This window comes from Papilio polytes, unplaced genomic scaffold (genome assembly GCF_000836215.1).
Source record: "Papilio polytes unplaced genomic scaffold, Ppol_1.0 DF824292.1, whole genome shotgun sequence".
Lineage (NCBI taxonomy): Eukaryota > Metazoa > Arthropoda > Insecta > Lepidoptera > Papilionidae > Papilio > Papilio polytes.
This window is the reverse complement of record NW_013524912.1, coordinates 1,183,064-1,207,271: the sequence shown is the minus strand read 5'-3', so window position 1 is coordinate 1,207,271 and position 24,208 is coordinate 1,183,064. Positions and strand designations below refer to the sequence as shown.

The following is a 24,208-nucleotide window of genomic DNA, read 5'->3' as shown; positions in this document are numbered from 1 at the left end:
CTTATGAAATGGATATTCAGGAAGCAATAACAATGTATCTACAAATCATGAAACCAAAATTGGTTCAATAATTTTCAATGATAATGATGCTATTAATAGTTAATAAATAGGGCAAATAATTTAAGATGTCTCATATCGTATTTAAAACCAGCTAGAAGTCGTTGTATGCATCGTATCGAGGCGCACAATTTCAGTAATAACATGTTCAAATACAGAAACTTCAAAATGGCGCAACTTTGAACAAAGACGCGCAAACGCTCTGTTTGAATTCTGTCAACTGCACGCACCGCTTTGACTCCTCGAACGGCTTTGAGCAAACTACGTCGGTGCAATTTTCCAGTGACAGCCACTTTAGACCCGTTTAAACCCACCGATCAAACTTCATATTGTTTTTGAAGGCACAATTAAAGTTCTTTCTCGCATTGGAAATTACACAGAGCTATCAGAAGCCGAAGGATTGACATTTTAATTTTGCCAGTAAAACAGAATGCTTTGGCAGATTTTTCATTAAATATTTACAAAAAAAAAACAAATGAATTTACCATAACTATTTAGGTTTTTTCAGTTGCTTATTGCATCACTATATACCCGCTTATAATTTAAAAAAAAATTAATGTCCTCATAATTGATTTACTGTAAAGATAGCTTTTACTCTTAACCGTTTTATTTAAAGTTCCTTGAATTTTACAGATTAAAATATTGTCCCATTTATCTGCAAATGTTCCATGAAAAGCCAATCAGCAATGAGGGCTTCCATTGAGAGCGAAATAGATTGCTTTAAGGCATTTAATAAAACTAATTCTACAGGGGTTTAAAATATTAAATTGAAAAACATAACCTAGTAATATTCAAGAAAAATGAAGTTTCTTAAATTTATGTATGTTCTTTCAAGGTCTACCTATATCCTAGTTACTTTGAATAGAAGAAAATGACATTTAAAATGAACAAACGTTTTACTATGTTTAAAACATCACTGCATATAAAAATGTAAAAAACTCTTATAATTGCCTTATTTTCCTTTCAGGACATTTGATGAGATTACACCAACTAACGAAGACTAAGCAGTAAGATCCAACAAGTGAGGTCGTCGCTCTGACTAGTAGCGGCCCGTCCTACACATCGTTAGCCGGTAAGAGGTTACCAACCTTTTAAGAGATAATTTTATACGAGATAGAATAAAAATATGTATCAATGAATAAAAAAAACATTGTAATCTATTAAAACTTGTACTGACACGGTTATAATTACATAACTGGCGTTGTTTATAATTGCTCGGATCTTACTAAAATCGTAAATGCAAAAGTTTATATGGATAGAGGAATGGATGTTTGTTACGAGTTTTTAGCCTAAACGACTGAACGGATGTCGGTGAAATTTGGCAAAAACGTAGAGGATAGTTTGGAAGAACACATAGGCTTTTAACTTTGGTAATTTTCTTATATCCACGCGGTCGGGATGGCAGACGAAAGCTAGTTGTAATACACAAATCTTAGAAATGCTCGTATCGATTCCTATTAATAAATGTTGCTTTCCACGATCGGATTATTTACTAAAAGGTAATTTAAAAACTTTTCACAAGAAACATTTATGGGCTTCTTGTTGATTAGTTCTGAGAAAAAGAACAAAGTCAAGAATTACTGGCACCAAATTAATATAATTCGGGACCGGGAAATGTAAATCGGCGAACGAACGAAACAGTCTCAATTGATTGTTTCCTCTATAAGCATTTCTCCTTTATGATACCAAGAGGAAATAAAACATTTGAAGACAAACATATTTTCACTATGTCGTCGTTTATGTAAAATTAAATAATTATTTAGAAAAATGGGATAAGAATGATTTATTCAAATCCAAAGTGTCTTCTAAATAATTAATTCAACATTTAAAGTGCAATCAGCGATCATCAAGTCTAATACTTGATTGGATTGCGTGCCACCTACAAGCATTGGCCATTCCGTCCCAAATTAGTACTTGGATATCATACGTAAATGGATCGATAGAGCTCCTATATGTTTGCATACCCATTGTTATTTTGAACTCAGTTAAATTTTGAACGAACACCTTATCCGTATAGAAATACACAAATCATCGCCATTATCCAATGCCAAGAAAACCTTTGCAATAAAAATGTTCTATTACGTGAATTTAAACTGTTTAAAAACCGTGAATTCAAACAACTCCTCAGATTTTCTTTTAAGCAGATTTTAATCTCAGAAACGAGTAGGAGTAAATAAAAACGACAGAACAAAATGCAAAGTTAAAGCATAGAGTCATCGTTCGTAGCGTTTTTTGCTCAACAAATCAATAGTTCTCCATTGAACAGTTGGAAAGGTCATCTATACAATTGCCCAAGGAACTCTGACTGTAAAATTGTAAGGAAATAAATAGGTTTCTGTGCGTAGAGTTAAAGAAAATCTTTAAAGAAGTATTTAAATCCAGGTATCACTATAATTAAAAATAAAATGTCCTAATTGTTTAATAGACGTTTTCTAGATTCAATTTTACTTTGTATTAAATTTAGTAAATGTATTTCAGAATAATTTGAAACACGACTGAATTTGTCATTTACATTCGTTGGTATTATACAAAATGAAAAGTTTAATTAAAATATGTCTGCTTTACAAATATAATTAAAATTGCGCGTATTTCTCGTTTGCATCTGAAAATGATATTACATTTTATTTATTGGAAAGGAAATGAATCTCGGCCAGTTTCCTCGTTTCCCCGTTTCCGATAAAATAAAATTCAATACCGCAGTAATATCTATTTCAGTGAGCCTTTTAAAATTGTACATATAAATATTCCACTGTGGAAATATCGAAGTCTTATTTATAACGTACAAAATAGCTGGCTTAGATCTGAACAATAACTACGTATTATGTTCTACATTAAATTGGTTCAGATGAAACCTATGGAGAGCATAATTGCTTTAAGAGAATTAATTTTGTATTAATTAGTGAGCGCACCTGTCTTAATTGCAAGTGGGTATGGATGGCGCATCGGAGTGAAATGCTTCTGTAAGGTGTGCTGACATTTTCCGACAAATCGAGAAAGAGTCTCATCCAATTATTATCATTTCTTTTATCAATGTACGACCTAGTTTAGTGTTTCTGTTAGTTTACCGAACACGCTAAAACAGAATCGTGACGTTTTAAAATGAGTATGTAAGTAGTAATTTTTTAAAATTTTCTTTTTTTTATTTAATTGTGCAACAAATATTTGAATGTCAAGTATTACAAACATGATATAACCGTCTAAATTTTAAAAATTGGAAAAAACCTCTTAGTTACCTCAACGAACCAACAAGAAATTAATAATAGTTTTTCTTTATAACTAGAAAACTTTAGACGGCTTCACTAATTAATTAACTGCTCCGAGAAGTAGACGTTACGTTCTGGCTCAAAAGTTCTTATTGTAAAGTAGTTTAACTACAAAGGGGAAATTTGTAATACGGAAGAAATTATTTCAGTACAGTATAAGCGGATTATGTTACTCCACCACCCCAACGTCTGACCGTCAGTACAGTTCATATAAAGGAAAACTTCACAATTTAATTTCCTACCTCAGAGCATAGACCGTACATTTCACTGTGGGTTCCGTAGTCGGGCATATTAAAGCCCCGCAACTTTATATCCGTTGGAGTTACCTTTCTTGAGGCTAAGCTGATTTTCGCCTCCCGCCTGGAAGTCGTACAATGCAACGAACAGTTGGGGATCATCGTCTTCTTGGTGGGCGAGAAGATCTTCCTTTGACGTCCATCTGTGCAAAAAGCGTTCTTTGTACATTTACTAGATGTACTTAGAAACTTCAAAAGAACATGCAAATTAAATAAAAATGTGATGTAAATGCTGCTGCCGGTTTTCCTGCCCATACCCTTTTTATACATATACAAAGCGTTCGTTCTCTGGGTATTGCGGGATCTTTATAATAAAGTTCTGTATTTTAACATCTGGCGAGACCCTCGCTTTTTTTTGTTTACATAAAAAGGTTTCCTAAAGAAGGCGGTCTACGCACAAAGCAATATGACAAGAAAGTACTTAAACTGGATAAAGTAACAGGATTAATAGCACTACTTTAATCCTAGACGTATATTTCCGACAGAGCTATATAGACAACCTAGCAGCAATCGCGGGACTTATCAGTGCCCTTTAATTATCAACAATAACTAAATTTCATTTTAAACCGAGACATTTTGCAGTATATTAGTGAAGTTGTCCCTATAGTCGTATTCAATTAAGGAAGCATGTTGTAAATAGGAACCTGTTAGCGGTCTCGAGTAGCTGGGGTGTTGGGGGCGCGGCGCTGGTGCCTTCCCCATCCGGCAGGTCAGGTATGTGCGGTAACGGCCGGCTTTGGCGCAACGCTTCTGTAACAATCACAATTTTTATATCTGAACAAGATATGTCATAAAACGGTACCAAGAGCATCCGTAATCGAGGCTATTCGTCAAGATTTTAAACTAATTTACTTTAACTTACTAAAACCTTTCATCGCGATAATTATTGTCTACTCTCAAAATTGATTTTTTTTTAAACATTTTGAAAAACATTAACGTTATTACTCCTTATTTCCTAACTGGCATAATAATAGTTTCTACACCATAGAAGCTGTATTGATCAATAAAACACAATCACACGTCAATAAAAAACACGACGTTAAGGACTTGGAGTCACGTTACTGAAAGAAGTGGAACCGAAACAAAGATAAAAGCGGGGTTCACGTGAAGTCTAGCCTTATTAAGGGATTGTTGGGGAACTATAAGCTCTCTTGTTGCAAGAACGTACGTCGTCTTAGCGATTCGTTCGCTCCACATAGTTGGGATACATTTCGCAATACTTGAATTCGGATATATTTTTAAATTACATTTCGAGAATACTGTGAAATGTTATTGCTTCATAAAGCAGTTTGAATCAGCATGTGCTTTTACATGTTGGTTAATTTGGTAAATTGAAAAACATTAGTTTCATTAATCATAACATTCTAGGAATCTATATAAACAAAAATCAATACGTATTCGTATCCATGTTATTCCAATATATCTTAATTATCATACTAATTGTTAAGAAATGAGGTTGTAAATTACAACCTCGTTTACAATTTATAAGACATCGAACGCTTTTTATATTTTTTATTTTTGACTTTGTTCTTTTTTTAATATATGACAATTTATTAATAAGTAAAAACAAATATATTTTTTCACTTCGCCATCGATCGTTTTCCATTCACCCCGCCTCCAATCTTTAACACTAATATTATAAATGTGAAGGTTTAGATGGATGGATGGATGGATGGATGTTTGTTAGAGTTTGTAGCCTAAACTTCTGAACGGATTTCGATGAAATTTAGTATATATGTAGAGGATAGTCTGGAAGAACACATAGGCAACTCACTTTCGTTTTTTTTAATTCCATGCGGACGGAGTCGCGGGCGAAAGCTAGTAGGAATATAAAAAGTTGCATTAAAAAAATCGTAGAACCTGCATAATCTACGTCTGTTGCCGATTGGGCCCACTCGACTTTAACCACGAACTCAACGATAGCTGGTATGAAATAGATTTTTTTGTGTTACGTCTGACGAGTAAGTCGAATTCGAGAACCGTTTCCCTTCCTAAAATAGTTGATTTGTTTAAGATTATAAGGGAAGAAGAAGGGAAGAAAACATATTTTTCTATTTATCCCGCCTGTTCATTAAATATAGGCACAACATATCTGCAACTTATTAGCTTAATTAGCGATATCGAGTGGTTTCTTGTTTGTTTTTACCTCCTACTATAAAAATATATTAAAAGAACTTTAATAATACATAATTAATCGTATTTATTAAGTTGCAGTTACGCAACTGTAGTTACTCATTTTTTTTAAAACCGTGAATTAGTGTATTAATAAACAAAAATATTATGGTTCAATTAAAAGTAAGGGGCATGTGCACAGTGTACACATAATGTGGACCGTAATGTCGCCACTCGACACACATGGACGGCGGCGCGGCGGTGACTCAGCTGGTGAGCCGTCACCGACGCCGATCGTTATCCTTATTATTTAACATAACATTCTAAATTATTCAATACCAAAATTGAACCTTACAATTCAGTTCGGGCACATTCGAAAATGAACCATATTTTATGTACATTAGAACTCAATGTTTTTTTATGCATCTGTATTATCTGCAGATGTTTTGTAAACACCGCTACCCATCAACATCTGCAAAAATCTCAAGGGTTTATAGATTCGTTTCCAGACTTTTTTTTTAGGTAAGGGAAGAATTGAGATTTTGTACGAGTATACCTCCGACTCTAAGGGGTAAGAAGACTCCAGACTTCCGTTAGGTGCAGTCCTAGAACACCTCTTTCGCCGCTACCATATTCATTATCATACCACATTATTACTTCCTTGCATTCTTGAATATCTGACCTATCTGTTACCGTCCACAGATAAATCCTTCTAGTACCACTCCGGCCTATGCCTACCACTCATCCTTTGCTAATGTCCACATTAATTCAACGTGTAGATGAGGCACGGGGACGCATACCCTTCTCAACTTTATTCGAAATAACGTAAACCTGGTATCAATGATTATAGTTCTATTTCAAAATATTTACGTGTCAATTTACTACGGCTTTCAATCAGGCTAGTATTTTACCGATAATTCTTTACAACATTTGTAAAAATCATCTGTAGATTTTTATAATCTTACTAATCTTACTAGTATTATAAATGCGAAAGTTTAGATGGATGTTTGTTAGAGTTTGTAGCCTTACCTAAACGGTTGTTCGGATTTCGATGAAATTTGGCATAGACGTAGAGGATAGTCTAGAAGAACACATAGGCTACTCACTTTTGTTTTTATTTTTAATTCCACGCGGGCGGAGTGGCGGGCGAAAGCTAGTGAAGATATATTAAAAATATTAACTCCTTTGCAAGTCAGGTTATAAACAAAGTTTAAATAACTTTACGTTGGAATTAACCCTCATCGATGTACTAGTGCAGTTTGTATGAGTTTATATGAGTCGATAACAGTGACTGTCTAAATAAAGGCAAATACCAATCGTACTATGTTTAACATTTTATGTTTTACGTTGCTACCATTTCATTTGTTAAAAAGACTGATATAACGCCCCGATCAAAATACTGACGTTTTTTAGAAATCAACTCGCAACACAAAATTAATGTAAGTATTATAAAACCGATTATAATTAAGGTTGTACTACAAATGAAATTAGTCATAGAGCATTATTTTGTGATAGACAAAGAAAGCGTATAAATATACGTGTACATAGTAGAATATCGTTCTAGTAAGAAAGGAGGCGTAAGAATGACCGAAGACATGTTGCCCTAGTTCCGTGTATTGCAATGGAATTCACAATGAAGCGCGAGCGCCAGAAGGCCAAGATTGTCAATCTTTATAAAGCCAATTCTTTGTATGCGAAGGGAGATTCGTCTTCTGAACCAACGACACCTTTTCAAAACACACTTATCTCTTTAGTTTTAAGTGACTGAGAGTTCATATCCTTTATAGGCCTGTAGAGATATTTGGGCAGTGGATGTTTACAATGACAGTTTTATGTTTTACGGCGCATGTATCATATCTTAGGTTGACATTTATAGAGCGTACTTAGCCTTAGCTTATACTTATATTTAGCATCATTCTATCTTACGAGTTAATGGAAAGTAAATAGTGTTACAAGAAAAAAAAATGCCTGAATTGTCACCGGATATGTAAGTACGCAGCAAATTCTCAGCTCGTTTAATTTAATTTACACTCCATTTCGAGTCCTGAGATTATTCTGAACAAGTAACCCTGAGCGAAGTCGAAGTGCCTGTATAAAATTCAGCCTATGATATATAAAAATTCCTCTAATACATTTTAACTGAATTGTAACTAAGTCTATCTGATACAAATAAATGTAAGTAAATCAATCAAAGTATCGGTGTGGCTTTGGCATTAAATACGCAAAGGCCGGGAGAGTTTAGCGGTAAACGGATACGGGACGGCGGCGCATAAATACGTTTAATTTATTGGATTTGCAAGGGCTGGTGTCACTAGCGGCGGTGGGAACGAGAAAGGACTATGTCTGCGAAGGGTGGGGTCTGAAGTAGATTTATTGAACGTTGAATACGCTATGCTATTTTTTTACTTTGTTTAAAATCAATGGGTATACCGAGCTATGGGTTATGCAATAATAGAAAAAAGATGAAATGTAAATATTTATTCAGGTTGCATATTGTTGCGCAATTTTAAAAGGAAAAACGGATCATACAAGTACCTCACATCACACTGACTGAAACCCGTCACGCGTTAATTGAAATGTCGGAGAACTGAATTAAACTGCCAATTCCATTTATTTCGATGAGAATTGTACACGGTATAAAAAAGAAATGGAAAAACTACGATTCTACCATAATTAACACACGCTGCATTCAGTCATGGTACAGACAGACAAGGTTGTGGTGTTAATTTTATAACATATAACAACTTGTAACATAAGTGCGATAAACACAAATACAGCTACAAATTAGAATGTATGATATGTTATAACGGACCTGTTCCACGCTATTAACTAAAATGTACAATCAACTTAGCTACGAACTGAAGTTACAAACAACTAATTTTCATGAAAGCTTTGGTGCATTTTCTGTGTATTTTGCGAGTCAAAGGCTGTAATTAATGGAATCTAAAGTGCGCACCTTGTTTACACAATAAGTTAGCAATTTCGAAAATTACTTCGTTACTTACGTTGCTAATAAAATTGATTTGACTAATTAATTTATACATTAGTATTAGAAGTATTAAATACAGGATTTTCTTAATCAAGCGTTGGCCACATTTGACCGCATATTAAACTAGCTATTAACACAACGAAATATCGTATTAACAATTTGATACCTATCAAATTGTATAAGATTGGAGAGAAGACGAAGCTGTATAAATTACCATAAATCTTAAACAGCTCATCGATTAAACAACTAATTAACTTTTACTTTCGTCTTCACCTGTTCTGCACTTGGTAAAGAAATTGTAAGTTATTTTACAAGAGTATTATCTTCGACGCAATTTGATTCTAAGAAGGAACAAATAATTCTGCAAAATAAAGCCTTTTTATTGAGTCTATTATGTACGTTGTAAAGGCTTTCATTGTAATAAAACATATATAAAAAGACATAACATTAATATTAACTTCGGATACTTACAATTTTAGAAATATGACTGACGAAGTGATAACATTTTAATTGTACAAAGTGAACAGAAACATAAGGAGCCATAAGGGCAGAAATTTAAAAGAGGACTGAACTTGATTCTTCTAAATATGCGCAGGAGTGTGTTTTAATGTATGTTTGTTCTTCCTTATCTCATGAAAAAGAAATATGAAATATGTTTTTATATAAGTATTTCAGTAGTTGAAACTAACGAATAATAACACAATACTTGTTGCGTTATATTGGTCTTGATTTTTATATGCTTCATGATAGATATTTCTAATTTACCTTATAAAATGCATACATTTTAGCTATTTATTAGATAACCTGAATATATAGTTAACGGATAAGATAAGATAAAAAATGTCAGTAAATTCTCAAGTGAGTAAAGTAGTCAATAACAGAATACATATAAATATCAAGTTTCGAGTTTCTAAGAATGTTATTAGTTACCTATAATTATCTAGCCTTTAGTAGGAAGATACAGATGAGAAAATGGGGCCATTCTCGGATTTCACGTTTCAACTAAACTTCAACGAAACAAGGACTATTTTGTCTACGTAATTAAAAATGTCTTCCTTCCTAAAACCTCTAATAGATTCTATTTATAAACAACCTACGAGTAATTGGATTTCTGACAAATGCCTAATATAGCCGTTACGTTTTATTTGGAACATGCCTTTTTTACTAGATGTCTACTCTACTCTATTCCATTTTATAATAGTAAAGTGTGCACATATTGTTATAAAATATTGTAGTCCCGTTTGTAAGACATATTGTATACTAGGATGTAGGGTGGTTTAGAGGGTAGGGAGGCGTCACCTCCTCTTTTCAGGAAAATGTTTCCTTTGATCTTAGTACCGGGTAACACAATAAAATACGTACGGAGCGCATGTTGCTCCTAACGCCAGTCTCGTCACACCTATGCATTGTAAACGACAGCTGTTAGCGGACTACGCTCTTCGTTGCAAACAACGAGAACATTTTTATCGCAAAGCTTTTGTACTTTGAATATATAAAAGAGATTTAAATACTGTATAAACTGTGAATTTATCTTTGAAAACTAGCGAGAAAAGATAAGACAAGAGTACATTGGAAGTTGTTGTACCGTCATAGTTGACATATGTACATACATGACGATTGAAATACTACTACTTGATTTTTAGATTTATCACTTAGCATTTCTACCTTCGACCGAACTAACATGACATTGTTTTTTTATCATAATTTTATCCTTGAATGAATTGGTTTAATTCTTTTCCGGAGAAATTTATCAATGTGTCGCAGAAACATTGATTTATACGAACGGAAACTTGCAAGACTATAAATTATGCATCTGTTCGTAACCCTTTTTTTGCCAGCATCCGTTCTAGTCCATATATTTTATTCATAAAGCTTATCAATTTACATCTGCTTATAACAAACATGCAACAAACAACACGTCTACGTGACCAATCACAATATTATGATAAAAAATGAAATCTAGCAACTTTTTATTCCTCCAAAGTTTTAATACGCGTAATTTGATAGGAAAGCTAAATTTGAAGTATAGAATTCCAAGTATTTCGAATTAGTCTAATAATGAATTCCAGCAACCTTACAATCTCATAATACATTTTGTAATAACAAGTTTGAAGTAATTCAATTTTGGTAGCTTACATTTTCATTACGTACATTCTTGTCTCGATAAGTAATCGTACATATTCGGATGACAAAGGTTTTCTAAAGAAATATCCAACAATACTTACCATGATCAAAGAGCTTGGATTCAAAAGAGTTTTATTACTTTAGATATTGTGGAAATATTATAGAACATTTTTTTAAGCAAACGTACAAAAATACAGTTATTTTATGGATTTATTTATTTATTTATTTATTTATTAACGAAGTTTTTCATTGAAATAAATCGAAAAATGCTAAACCTCCTGAATAAAATTCAACGAAATATTTAATATCGGTCGTGGTGTTCGACGTTACCCTGTGAACGTTCAGCTAACGAAGCAATTACAGACTGAAAGCCATAGGCTATATACAGGCCTTTCAACCATCAAGTAAATAACGCACACCGTACCTACAGTAATTGGCGGTCTGCATTCGTACATACACAAAACTGTATACTACATCCTGTAGGCATAAATGCGTACATTGGACACAACGAAATAAAGAGCAGTGACGCACAAAAACTAATCAATCAGTGTCGATGGATTCATACCCTTTGTATGCACGCAAAAACTGGAAAATTAAATTATCCCAATTGGAATAGTACCTGAAACTCATATAAATTACAGTTTCATTTTATCTATTATTCAGTACTGCAAATGACCGTTTTCATCCTAAAATAGGATTTGATATTTCAACTAACAGATGTTAAATGATTTTAAATGTATGCGTTATTTTATACGTTTGAGAGTAAAGTAATTAGAGTTTTTTTGTTTGTTAAGCTAGCACTTGAATGCGATCCTACCTGAAAAAAGTGCTGATGCAGTCGAAAGATGTTACGCGCAAGCTTAATAAGTAATTGTTTCTTTTGGAGGCCCCCACATTATATTTGAACAGAAAAACTGACGCCGACAAGTTGTTCCAATCCCTTGCATTAAGCACAAGGAACGATAATTCAGTTGTAGATTCCTACATGTCCAGTTCTGGTTTTAGTACTTTCCAGTAAAGTAAAACCAAGTTGATTTATAAGTACACTACACTTTCGTCCGCGACTCCGTCCGTGTTGAGTAAAAAAAAACAAAATTAATTAGCCTATGTGTTTTTTCCAGACTATGCTCTACATCTATGCCAAATTTCAACCCGATCGGTTAAGCCGTTTAGGCTGCAAACTGTAACAAACATTCATCCATCCATCTATCTAAACTTTCGCATTTATAATATTAGTAAAATGCATTCCTAAGTATGTGAACACCTCTAAGGTTTTTTATCCTCAAATCAGATGGTTTCATTGCAACACTGGGATTAATAGTTAGCGGCGGAACGGTTACAGATTTAATCGATACTTTGGCCTTGTATAGGAAGGTTGCGTTACCACATTGTTATTGAGTTAGCATAACAAGAGCACCAAATATAGTTTTGTAAAATAGCAATTGAAGAGAATCGCTATTCGTTACCGCGATACATATATAAACAGCATGCCTTCATGGTAGCTATATGTTTTGATATATTTTTGCCGCGAATTAAGACGTTTTGCAAAAACTAAAAGTCTTATAGCATACTAGTTTTCGCCCGCGACTCTGTCCGCGTGGAATTAAAAAACAAAACTGAGTAGCCTATGTGTTCTTCCAGGCCATCCTCTACGTCTATGCCAAATTTAATCGAAATCCGTTCAGACGTTTAGGCTACAAACTTTAACAAACATCCATCCATCAAGAAGTATGATTGACTGCTTTTATATCCAGATGTAGTTCAAAACAAAATAAAGATACTTAGGATAGCACGGAAAGGTTTTATGAGGATTCACTACAGTGATTTACTACGTTCATAAACATATAATACACTTAATTGAAAGCTCTTGCCTACATTCATGTTGTTAAAAAAAAAATCTAGAAAACAGATATTTAACAGTTCATTTTTAAAAACATTGCACGAAGCTCGGTCTTTGTTTTAATGAATATCGCATACAACTCATCTCGGCGGCAAAAAGTTTCGCGAAGACGGAAAATCTCATTAATGAAGTCGACTGCGCTGCACCACAGTGACATTTATTTCATTTAATAATTATGAAAGTTACATGCAAACTTAAGCATCGTCCACAAGTTTATAAATCATTTTTTTTTATTTATGTAATGTCGACTTCATAATATCGCAACCAATAAATAATATGTACATTGTGCGATTCTTCCTTAAAAAAAGTTGTATTTCAAGTAATTAAATTATTATTAATAACATTACTAACATCACATTTTTCATTTTGATACTAATGGTTTTGATTTTTTTTTGCGTAATGATAGGCAGCAAATCTCTAGAATCCATGTCAATCAGTTTTTAACGGTCTCGGAATGGGGTCGGTCCTCGGCACCGCGAGTACTTAATTTGCAACCCTAGCGCATTTAAACTATTGACCCAACCGGTACTCTTGATGATTGTAGCTATTGCCGTGATTTTTGTAACTACTTTTTATTCTAGACTAAACATTTTTATCGATTTTTTCTTAACCTTGAACGGGGACATTTTAGATGTTTCACAGTTACAAAACCGTAAATTCGTCACTTTCATACTGGACTCGCTTATGTTTCGAAATTTTCCACGCTTCAATGTGGTGGCAGAGTATACTTTTTAGAGATGTCCAAAACATTAAAAATTATTCGATCTTTACCAAACAATATACCATGTAGGCTTTACCGTTTATAAACATACATACTTATCTTATATGTGTGTAAGCATACAGTAATTGTGAAGAATAGAATAATTGACATCACTTTAAACAAAAAGTAATAAAAAGAATAGTATATTGGGATAGTCTTTTTAACCAATGTCGCGTGGGAACGTTGCCAGAACCGGTCGATCAGGCCTTGCACCGTTCAAGCCTCGGGCCGTTGCCGATTACAACAAAACTGCGCTAAATCAGTTCATTATCAACAAGATTCAATGAAAACTATAAACATGGGTATCCATTGCAGAAACTCCTATACAAAACATTTTGTCGCTCGTCTTATTTTCCTTGAAACGACAGAGACATGTTTTGTACTGATTTAACTGACCGCTTTATTCCCCGTTTTTAGTAAATAAAATTAGAAATCTTAACATAATATTAATACTAACATATTGATAATCGAGTATCCGTAAAAAACAAAGTCTTTATCAAACTAATCATTCTACACAGACGAAGTAGCGTGTACCAACTGTTCATACTTCGTATTACGACTATTACTTTTGTACAAAAAAAACTTCGTTATTAATGAGGGTAATTGAGCGAATATGTATACATAATTAGCGACTACTCGGGGCGATGTAATAATTTAACGTTCCAATAGCGTAGTGATTATAACATCGCAACGACATTGAATGCTACGAAAATCAGACAAGTATAAAGTTCACGCACGCAATTGTTCTGGTCATGGGCATAACTGAAAAGTTAACTTATAATCATCCAAACCGGCGTTCGATCTCTAATTAAATACATTAACGCATCACTGAAACATTCTTTCGTACATACAACTGTAAGATTATTGATTATTCGTATATCAAATAAAGCACATGTACCTATAGTATAGTGGATAGTTATAGCTGTTGTATTTTAATTCCAGACACCACCCGCGTTGTGGCACAACAAACATTCAATAAAACTTTTTTTAATAGATGTCCTAATTGACCAATATACCTCTACTAAGTTTGAGTTACTTTCGTACGTTTCAACCGCTGCACGTGTTCATTATAGAATATATTTAGGTCAATCGCTAATTTCGTATGCAGAATAGAACTACATATAAGAAACGTGAAACATTGATTGAATGAGAAATCTGATATATGTTTATTAAAAATGCAATATCCGAGAACTCCAAGTACAATCTTCCGGCGAGGTAATAAAACGTCTCCTCCAATATATGCGTTACGAGAAAAATTCTGAAAATTCCGAGATGCAATTTCATATATTGCAATTCTTCCCGGGAGCGGCATTTTCCGTAAACGTTTTTATTAGGTTTTGCGCTTCTTACATACTTTCGTACGTAGAGAGCTAGTGCTCTTGTCGCATGAAGTCTTGCTCTCCACAATGCTTGCATTTTTAGCGCACGTCAGACACTGGGGCCACAGACCGCAACAAGCTCAACTATTGTCTCGTCGCGGTATTCAAAACTTCACTTGTACCGAATTCAATATCCAATTACCACCTTTATTTGTAAACTGGCTGCCGCCACATCCCGCATCGTTGTTTTAGTCTGCAGTTTATATCTATTATATTTGATGAATGGGGTATGAGGCTTTCGCAGTAATTGCATTTCGATACCTTTATAGAATATCTGAATTGATTGAAAATATCACGACCGACCAAATCGAAAATCAATTAATGTCATAAAAACGATCCGATTGGATAGTACTGATCATAAATCGGATGCAATATTTATTTTGTCAATACATGAAATTTCGTATCACCTATTTCATTTAAATATTGAATATATTTTATTGCAATACCTAGTCGCAGATTCAATAAACATACACCGACAGAATTATTTTCAGTTACTCGACGACAAAACTTTTTTCTGCCGTCACAACATTATAGCGCTCGACATGAACAATTACTTCGAAGTATCAAGTCGGTCGCCTTCTGTCCTTGCATACAATGTTCTCCGAGTGTTTATATCACACGTGCAACGTTGATTATAACATACAGACGACAATTGTGTAGGTACTTCTAGCTTCTTAAGCCCCTCAGCAATCTTATTACATAATACTTTTAATAAAATAATAAAGCAATAAAATAATGAAGCTAAGAACGCTTCATCTTTTACTTATTAAGTTTCACTAACATAGATAAATACTGTTTGCATTATAAATAGTCAAACTAATAAAAACCTGTTATATTTTATATTACTTTATTTCTATATTTGTTTGTTGGAGGTTTTATTCATTTAGGTTTCTTTTTACAGATACAACGTAAAAGCATCCCTAATTTTTTAAAGATTTACAGGTGTCTCAATGTGTTTGGCGAAGTGCGAAATAAATGACAATCTCATTTAGCCACATACATAACATGTATTACATATTCCATCATAAGATATAACGCGAAGCCGGTTCTAACACTTTCGCTGTTAAACTTTCGCTAGGCTGATTCTCTGATTCAATTTCAGCAATTACATTATACTTTCTCATCTTTGTCAACATTGAAAGCACTATTAAAAACAAATATAGGTCAAAGTTAAGCTAGCTTTACTTTTAGTGATGCGTTAAATGCAACTTACGGATGGGACACAACGCCAGGTTACTCTAAATGGAATGTGATTGTGTGGTAATTTGAGGCGCGACTGCCCATGCGCTTCCGGTCGCCGCTTAGGGCAAATGTATAATGGACTTTTGCTTATTGAGTTTATGTCTAGGACGACCATCAGATCAAAAGTCTTATAACGGCTTTACGATGTGTTACCTTTTTTGAGGGTAAAAAAACAAACGTAGTGATAATTTAACGAACACCTTCATTAATAAACATTCGCAACAGTATTATAACTTAGAAAAAACGCAACACAAAAAAGATCTTTGAACTTGAATTGAGAGTAATAGATCAAGAAGTAATAATAATAGGTCATCTTGAACTGGATGCAACACCAGTAAAGTACTGATAAAACTTCTAAATAAAATATAGCACCGGTAAAACTTGGCATTAGCCGAGCATAGTACAAAAAGAGCGCAAAGCATTATTACACTAATTTTAATAGCTTTTATAAATTTAATCCAACGTTTTCATACAAAGCAAGAAATTATACCCATGTTGATGAAAGGTCCCAAAATATATGTAATAGTAACAAAACACTATTCCTAATGTTAATGACTTACAAAAATATTTTTTCTAATCCAATTACAAAGCACAATGATGGGAAAGTCCCAAGCAAAACTTCATTGTCCTATAACATAATATGCATATGTTTTGGGTAGACTCATAGTCTACGATACGTCATGATATTTAGTTATTCACGTCGGTCGCAAGGTTGTAACCAGAAACGCTTAAAATCCTGAACGAATTAAGGACCTCTTAGTATTCGTTATCATATAAACGAAATAGTTAATTTATTAGGTTAACCTATTTCGCCTCAAAACTAATGAAAACAATACATGAAATTGAGATAAAAACTGTATAAACCCAGAAGGCACAACTAGAATCTTTGTTGTCTTATTGGCAGATGATAATTATTACAATAATATTAATCCCCGTTCCCTCCTTAAACTAATTGTAAGATTCCATTACATGTAATCGAAAACTTAGGTTTCATCATTATCAACACTAGCCCGTGTCAGTCTACTGCTAGTCATAGGCCCTCTACAGTATGCGCGCGACCGCACATCGCGTTCATCAAGTTCCTACACTTTGCACAAAAACTTCGCCTTCATTATCAGCTCACTAGACGCCCCCACTGAGGAACTCGGCTAGGGATGACTAGGCCACATTCAATCACGCTGGCCCAGCGCGAGTTGGTTGACTTCTCACATATAACTTCGCCTTAGCAAATCTTAATTATAAAAACGTTAAACGCCGAGTAAACGATCAATTTTTCGGCAATTTTCAAGAAATTCAACGATTTTTTAAATATCATGGATGAAAGCATCAAACAAAGCCTCCTACTAACAAATAGGATGATAAAAAAATGATTTATTGGGCGTTTTAAACTTGTATTAAAATGTACGGAGATCGTTATATATTTGTACTAAAACTCAAAAACTATTAAAAATCTCAGTAGTGAAATTAGCGTTGGAAACTATTCAGAGTTTGAACTAAGTTTGTGTAAAATTTAAAAGCGCAACCATTCTCCGTCATACACTTTAATCGCCTTAAATTACGCTCAGCATTCTTGGAGAAAAAACTTTTCTGAACCATTAAGAAATTCTGCTACAGTTGCTCAGATTCAGCACAGTGGAGAAGCGATGTTTTTTAGCGCGGGAAACGAATTCAGTTTTGTGAAGTAAGAAAGCATATACTTTTTTAAATTCGATATTGGTCCTGTCCCTGTATCATCATTACTTAGGGTTTCTACTGTGTACAAACCGTACAAATCAATTTGGAATCTTAGATTTTTCAAAAAGGCTATATAGGAATATTATAAGGCAATATGATATTATTGTATTAGTGTCACATTGTACAGTGGAAACCTGTAGTAAGTTGATATTTTTATAAACTTGATTATTTGCAAGTAAAATACGCAAAGCAAACAATGGGGTCCTAGGAGGTAAACTACGCTCTCCTGTTGCCACCACTAATGAATGTTATTAAAAACAATGTCAAAATAGGTTACATATGTACATAATAATGTACATCTTTCACATGGACGAAATTGCGATCATTGTCTAGTCGAAAGGATAAGTTCCTGAACTATACGAATTGTTCGAAAGGTATCTTAGAACAAGTAGAAAAAAGTATTTTTAGGTTTTTTATGATATAACTTTGACTTAGATAATTTTTAAAACTGCTCCACTAAAAGAAAATTATGTGAGCCTTGAAGCCAAGGCATACCAAGAACATATTTTCCGATTATTGGATCATGTGAACATTGCAGGTTATAATTAAAATGGTGTTCCGAATGTTCCTACCAATTTTCAACTTGATGCAAATTACTATAGCTTCATGGATATCATTTGGTATAATTTGATTAAACTAACAGTAACTGTGTAAATCTTTTTTATTTGTTTGTACATATTAAATAATAGTTTTAATCGATTTACGTTACTTTACAACAGACATTTCTTGATCCAAGTGTTTGCATTGCGAGTGTTTCATTTTAACTTCACAGTATATTCAAAGATACAAATGTATTTGCAATTATTTTAAATTAGATAAACCAAAAGATGTTCATCTAAATGTTCAGCTTTATTTTTAGAAATTGCATGAATTCAGAAAAAACAAAGAAAAACAATACTATTTTGTAGTTGTAATTGGAATGATTATCCTTTGTCCTTAATATTATATCATAATTCCTATGTCTTTTCTATGTATTTTGTTAGTCAAATGCTACCACAGTGTATAACTCATAATGCAAACCGCATAAAATTTGCAGTAGCTAAAATATAAAGTTTTTGATTGGCATTAAAAATATAATTTCTACAAAATGGGCACTTTCCAGATACCTAATTATTATTTTCCGTATCTCCCTCATGAGGTAAAAATTTGGATGGTGAACATAATTTAAAATGGGTAGGAAAATAAAACTATTTCACTTATTTGTTTCTTTATCTCCTCTATCTTCTATTAGGAGGTAGTGAAATAAAATTAGCGAGGAGAGCATGGAGTGAAGAAACACATCTTAATGTTTTTCTATAACTTATGAAATATTAAACAGTAGTCAAGAAAGATATATTTGGTACTATCTGAAAATTTTCACATAAATAGCTTTTTATTAAACTGATGTTTTGTAACTATGTGTTCTATCCTTTTTCTAATGTTTGTCTACATACATGGCGCTAATTGATGAATAAATTAAAAAATAATATTCTCTTCCATTTGATTTCCAGTTGACTTAAAACAAAAGGTATTGTTTGCTATAATTTGTCATTTCAGTGATAATGAGTAATTGGCATCGGTCAGGAAGTCATTTATAAGTTGAGATTTAATTCAAGAAGAAACCAGCCAATTTTCTGTACTAAACTGTTTTTTTATTTACTAATTCTCTCTAGCATAATACCCATATATACAATTAGTTTATTGTTTATAGTTAGAAAAAGAGTCTGCTTCTAACTTAAAAAGTTTGCTTATATGCACTTTATCAGTCACATCCATGAATCTTATTTGAGCCTAGTTATTTTGTGAAAAAAAAATAAGGTATAAGAGAACTAAACTGTATACTTGTCTGTTAATATAAAGTAATTTCAAATTGAACTTTGTATTAATTAAAATAAGGAAGTTTGAAAAAACTAACAAAAGAAGGAAATTTAAAATGAAGTACGGTTTGCTTTTTTATGACAAAGATGACTCACCGCTGTGTTCTGTAAATATGTTCGAGCCCAGGATGCGGGGGTCTCTAGGTGGCCGCGGTCTGCTGCGGGCCGAGCGCATGGACGCGCCTATGGCCGTGCCACGCTCCTTCGCCTGCTGCGCTCCCATTGTGATTCCGCCACCCTAAGGACCCGTGGCACCGGCTCCACACAGCTCCACTCTCTGCTCTCGACTCCACCGCACTAATTTAATAAGTCCAGTAACAAATCGATGTATACAAACTCCCATAAAGTTAATACAGTACTAAGAAACTATAAGCACAAATCATTATTGTCCACATAAAACTAATAAATTAAAGGTAAAGATCTCAGGATTTTTCTGTTTTTCGGAAAATTAGTTGGCGAAATTTATCGCTCATTTAATACACACGACCACAACCTCCGCCATTATATGAATTTTGCCGGTGTTGACCGCTGTACCACTTGTAGCATTAATTCTCAACAATGCTGCCATTGGAAAGTAATACTCAAGCATTATTTTAATATTTGATTGTATGATATAGTTAACCCAAATTAAAGAAATAAAATAATCGAGACTGATATTTTAAAATGAGTAACACAATTATCTGTGCATTTTGTTGAGTTTTTATCACGAAGGCACGTAAAATGAAACGGATTTTAGTATGTGGTATTGATTTTTCCCGGTGATTTTCGTTTTCACTTCACTTGTCCTATTAGAAACGCAATGAATTGAAATTAAACTTTCGAGTTTTATAAATTGAACTCTATCTTGACTCTTTGTCTTTTGTTCAGTTTCCTACTTAAATAGCTAAATTCTTTATTCATTATTTGTGATATGTTGAAAGGTAAGTACTTATGAAGAGTAATTATGTGTTACGTTATCGGGTTCTTAACTTTTAACATCAATATTTGTACCTAAATTATATTTTCGAAATATCATATGTAATACTATAACTCTGTGTAACGTAATTGTTTTTAGTTTGAAGTCTAAATTTAGTTACTGTGTTTACAAAAGTTTTCAGAAAACAGTCACTGTTACTTGTATGTAATTAAAGCTTCGACGAGGGCAAGAGAATGAGTAAGCTATGTAACTATAATATAACATTATGTTAATGGTTAAGTTTGTGCAATGCAATTTATATAAAATTTATAATCACATTATTTTTTTTAATGTATTTAGATAAAACTAGCAAACAATCGGAGACATGGTTAAAACTGTTTTTCAACTGGCAAGGGTTTAAATATACCACTCATAAACACTTTCATTTAACCCTGCTATGTTTTCTGTAATTGACCATGTCTCTGTGATATCTGAAGATCATTGAAGGAGATATGAAAATGGATAGTTCCACAGAAAATTGGGATCCAGGTATACTATTCTAACATTTGAAGCACTTTATTTCTTTATAATGTTATGAAAAATATGTATCTTTTTTTTAGCTCTTACAAAATTGTTGACTTCCTTGAAAGAGGTACAATCTGATGGAGAAGATGTAGCTTTCTTAAGTGAACTTTTGCAGTCAAAGCAGCTCCATGCTTTGGTACAAGCTCATAATAAAATTGTTGCAAATGGTAAAGATGATAAATTTTATCCGCTGCTCTCAAATGCTATGCAAGTCACTCTTGAAGTATTTCAAATGCTAGCTGATGTTATTTCTGTATCTAAAGAATATGAGGAATTATTAAGCCTCTTACAAAAACCACATTTTCAGGTTTGTAGAAAATTAAATTGTTAAATTTTAAATTAGGTTAATTTTAAAATGGCAGTACTCACACATAGTCGGGAGTTGGTATCAAATAGTTTCAGGCCCTTCAGGGATATGTACTTCATTACAGTTAACAATTATTGTAATTCATTCAATTATTGTAAACCATATCCTAAAGCTTAGTCGGAATGGTTATAGGAAATATTAGTAAATTCACAAAAATCTACTAATGTTTTTATTAATAAAAAGCTTTATTTACAATATTAGTATAATAACTACTTATGGAAGTATGAAAAGTTTATAAATTAAATTACTATAAAATTTGTTAATGATGAATTTGTTATTAATCAGGCTATACTCTGTACTCATGATGCTGTTGCTCAAAAAGATTATTACCCGCACCTTCCTGATGTACCATCTGATGCTGATGATGAAGAGGAGACTGTCAAAATTGTACAACTTGTTAAAAGCGATGAACCCTTGGTTCGTATAATTCTTTCTTCAATCTAATGTCACTTAGTAGTTGTAAAGTGTCAGTTTGTAATTGAAACAATGTTTCATTTAGAAATAGCAGCTATTGTTTTATTTTATCAGGAAAAATATGTAATATATTTGTATTATAATGATTGATATATAACAACTTATAAATATTAATTGATATTTTCTATTTTAGTATAACAAAAGTTTTGTATAGATATTCATGATAGTTGAAAATTTCATGTATTTATTTATTTAAATAATGATAAGCAATAGGGGTTATTTAAACATTTTTTATTAAAAGGGTGGAGCTCAGAGTGCAGAGCCAATTGTGGTAAGTTTCTCGAATGCATATTTATAACTGGCTATTATATAAATGCTTGTGTTATATATTTTATATTTGTTTATTTTTTACTTATTTAATTTTTTTATATCACATCATTGTTAAATATGCTCCCTTATTTAAATCCCAGCCTAACTGATTTAAACTTATTAGCTGCTATCTCTAGATGGTACTGCAATATGTATTGTGATTTTTTTTGTGGTTTTTCATTGTATCCTTTTTAATTTTTTGCAGCCAAATATCACAAATCCCCACACAATACACATTGCTTATAACTCAAAAAAATAGCAAACATTTTTTGTTATATTGCAGTTGCATCTTTTTTTTGTTAATGATAATGTACGGCATATGTAGCAAAATGCTATTTAAATCATTGAGTGTTAAAAAACAGTTATTAGAACATAGTTAAAACCTTTTATATTTATGGCATTTTATGAATCATTCCATATTCCTAAGATTAGTGAGCTCTTTTATTTTAGTAAATTGTAATAGTTCTTTCTAAGTCAATGAGGTGAATGTAATTATTTTAATAATTCTTAGGGGGCAACTATCAAGACCGATGAAGAAACGGGAAAGATTGTTATTGCCCGAGTAATGCATGGGGGAGCAGCTGATCGGTCTGGTTTAATCCATGCTGGTGACGAAGTTATAGAGGTCAATGGTATTAGTGTGGAAAATAAAACTCCATCTGATGTTCTGGCAATTTTGGTATGTAAATTATGTTTATAGATAAAAACATCTAATTCAATAATGTTACAATTATTTTTTTTTGTAGCAAAATTCAGAAGGAACAATAACATTTAAATTGGTACCTTCATTTGGTAAAGGAGGTTCCAGGGAGAGTAAAGTACGGGTCAGAGCTCTATTTAATTATAATTCATCAGATGATCCATACATACCATGTAAAGAAGCAGGATTAGATTTCAAAAAGGGTGATATTTTACATATTGTGTCACAGGATGATGCTTACTGGTGAGTTTAGTTAAATTTATTTCATGGGACAATAAACATATTTATTCAATTTCATGCTGTTAAGGTGGCAAGCTCGCCGGGAAGGTGATAGAGTGATGAGGGCTGGTTTGATTCCTTCACGAGCATTACAAGAAGGACGCATTATTCATGAGAGACAAACAGATCCTCAGACAATGGATGGTTAGTAAGCTTTTATGAGACTATCCTTTTTTAATAGAATAGATAGAAATATTTTTAATTTTATGTGCAGGCAACCCTGCCTTGTGCAGCCCGACCACAGCAAGTTCAGATTGTGGGCCCAAAACGCCTTGCTCGCCTAATCCTACCGCCACTGCCTTATTGCCATGTAAATCTACTCCAAAAGTTAAGAAAATAATCTATGATATTAAGGAAAATGATGATTTTGATCGAGAAATAATACCAACGTATGAAGAGGTAGCCCGTTTGTATCCGCGACCAGGAATGGTAAGACCTATAGTGCTTGTTGGAGCTCCAGGGGTCGGCAGGAATGAACTCCGTAGGAGACTTATAGCAACTGATCCTGAAAAATATGTCACACCAATACCATGTTAGTATTTATTTTACATGGATTTTATTTTTAAATCAGCATTTACCACTCCATCTATAATTAGAAAATAACTTAGTAAGTAGGTTATATATTTTTCCAGACTGTGTTATATATTCGTGCCAAATTTCATGTAGATACAATAAGCCTTTTTTAAGATTTCACATGGTAGTGCCCACTTTAACATGTTAGCAGTGCAGGTCCGGCACACCCCCAGTAATACCACGACCACACAGAAGACAGCCGTCAAATGGGAGCAATTCCGTGTACAGTCTGATGAGTGTGGTGCCGGAGGCCTAATTTAACTCCCTTTCTCTTTACCACCATTTTCTTATAAGAAGATGGGAAGCGGAAGTGG

General features: G+C 33.2%; 2 protein-coding genes across 2 annotated transcripts in view; one reads left to right on the top strand and one right to left on the bottom strand.

Annotated features, from left to right (window-relative positions):
• LOC106102539 (tyrosine-protein kinase Abl-like) overlaps positions 1 to 20,207 on the bottom strand; it is a 42,152-nt gene extending 21,945 nt beyond the window's left edge. Inside the window, exons 1-3 of the mRNA XM_013282054.1 lie at positions 19,809 to 20,207; positions 4,261 to 4,366; positions 3,647 to 3,759 (exon numbers count right to left, since the gene is read on the bottom strand). Of these exons, the coding sequence (XP_013137508.1) occupies positions 3,647 to 3,759; positions 4,261 to 4,366; positions 19,809 to 19,935 (346 nt within the window). The 5' untranslated portion in view covers positions 19,936 to 20,207. The remainder of the gene's footprint in view (positions 1 to 3,646; positions 3,760 to 4,260; positions 4,367 to 19,808) is intronic.
• Positions 20,208 to 20,638: 431 nt separating this feature from the next.
• LOC106102529 (MAGUK p55 subfamily member 7) overlaps positions 20,639 to 24,208 on the top strand; it is an 8,946-nt gene continuing 5,376 nt past the window's right edge. Inside the window, exons 1-8 of the mRNA XM_013282043.1 lie at positions 20,639 to 21,156; positions 21,228 to 21,499; positions 21,845 to 21,976; positions 22,275 to 22,304; positions 22,854 to 23,021; positions 23,089 to 23,285; positions 23,350 to 23,465; positions 23,536 to 23,853. Coding sequence (XP_013137497.1) covers positions 21,120 to 21,156; positions 21,228 to 21,499; positions 21,845 to 21,976; positions 22,275 to 22,304; positions 22,854 to 23,021; positions 23,089 to 23,285; positions 23,350 to 23,465; positions 23,536 to 23,853 — 1,270 coding nt within the window. The 5' untranslated portion in view covers positions 20,639 to 21,119. The remainder of the gene's footprint in view (positions 21,157 to 21,227; positions 21,500 to 21,844; positions 21,977 to 22,274; positions 22,305 to 22,853; positions 23,022 to 23,088; positions 23,286 to 23,349; positions 23,466 to 23,535; positions 23,854 to 24,208) is intronic.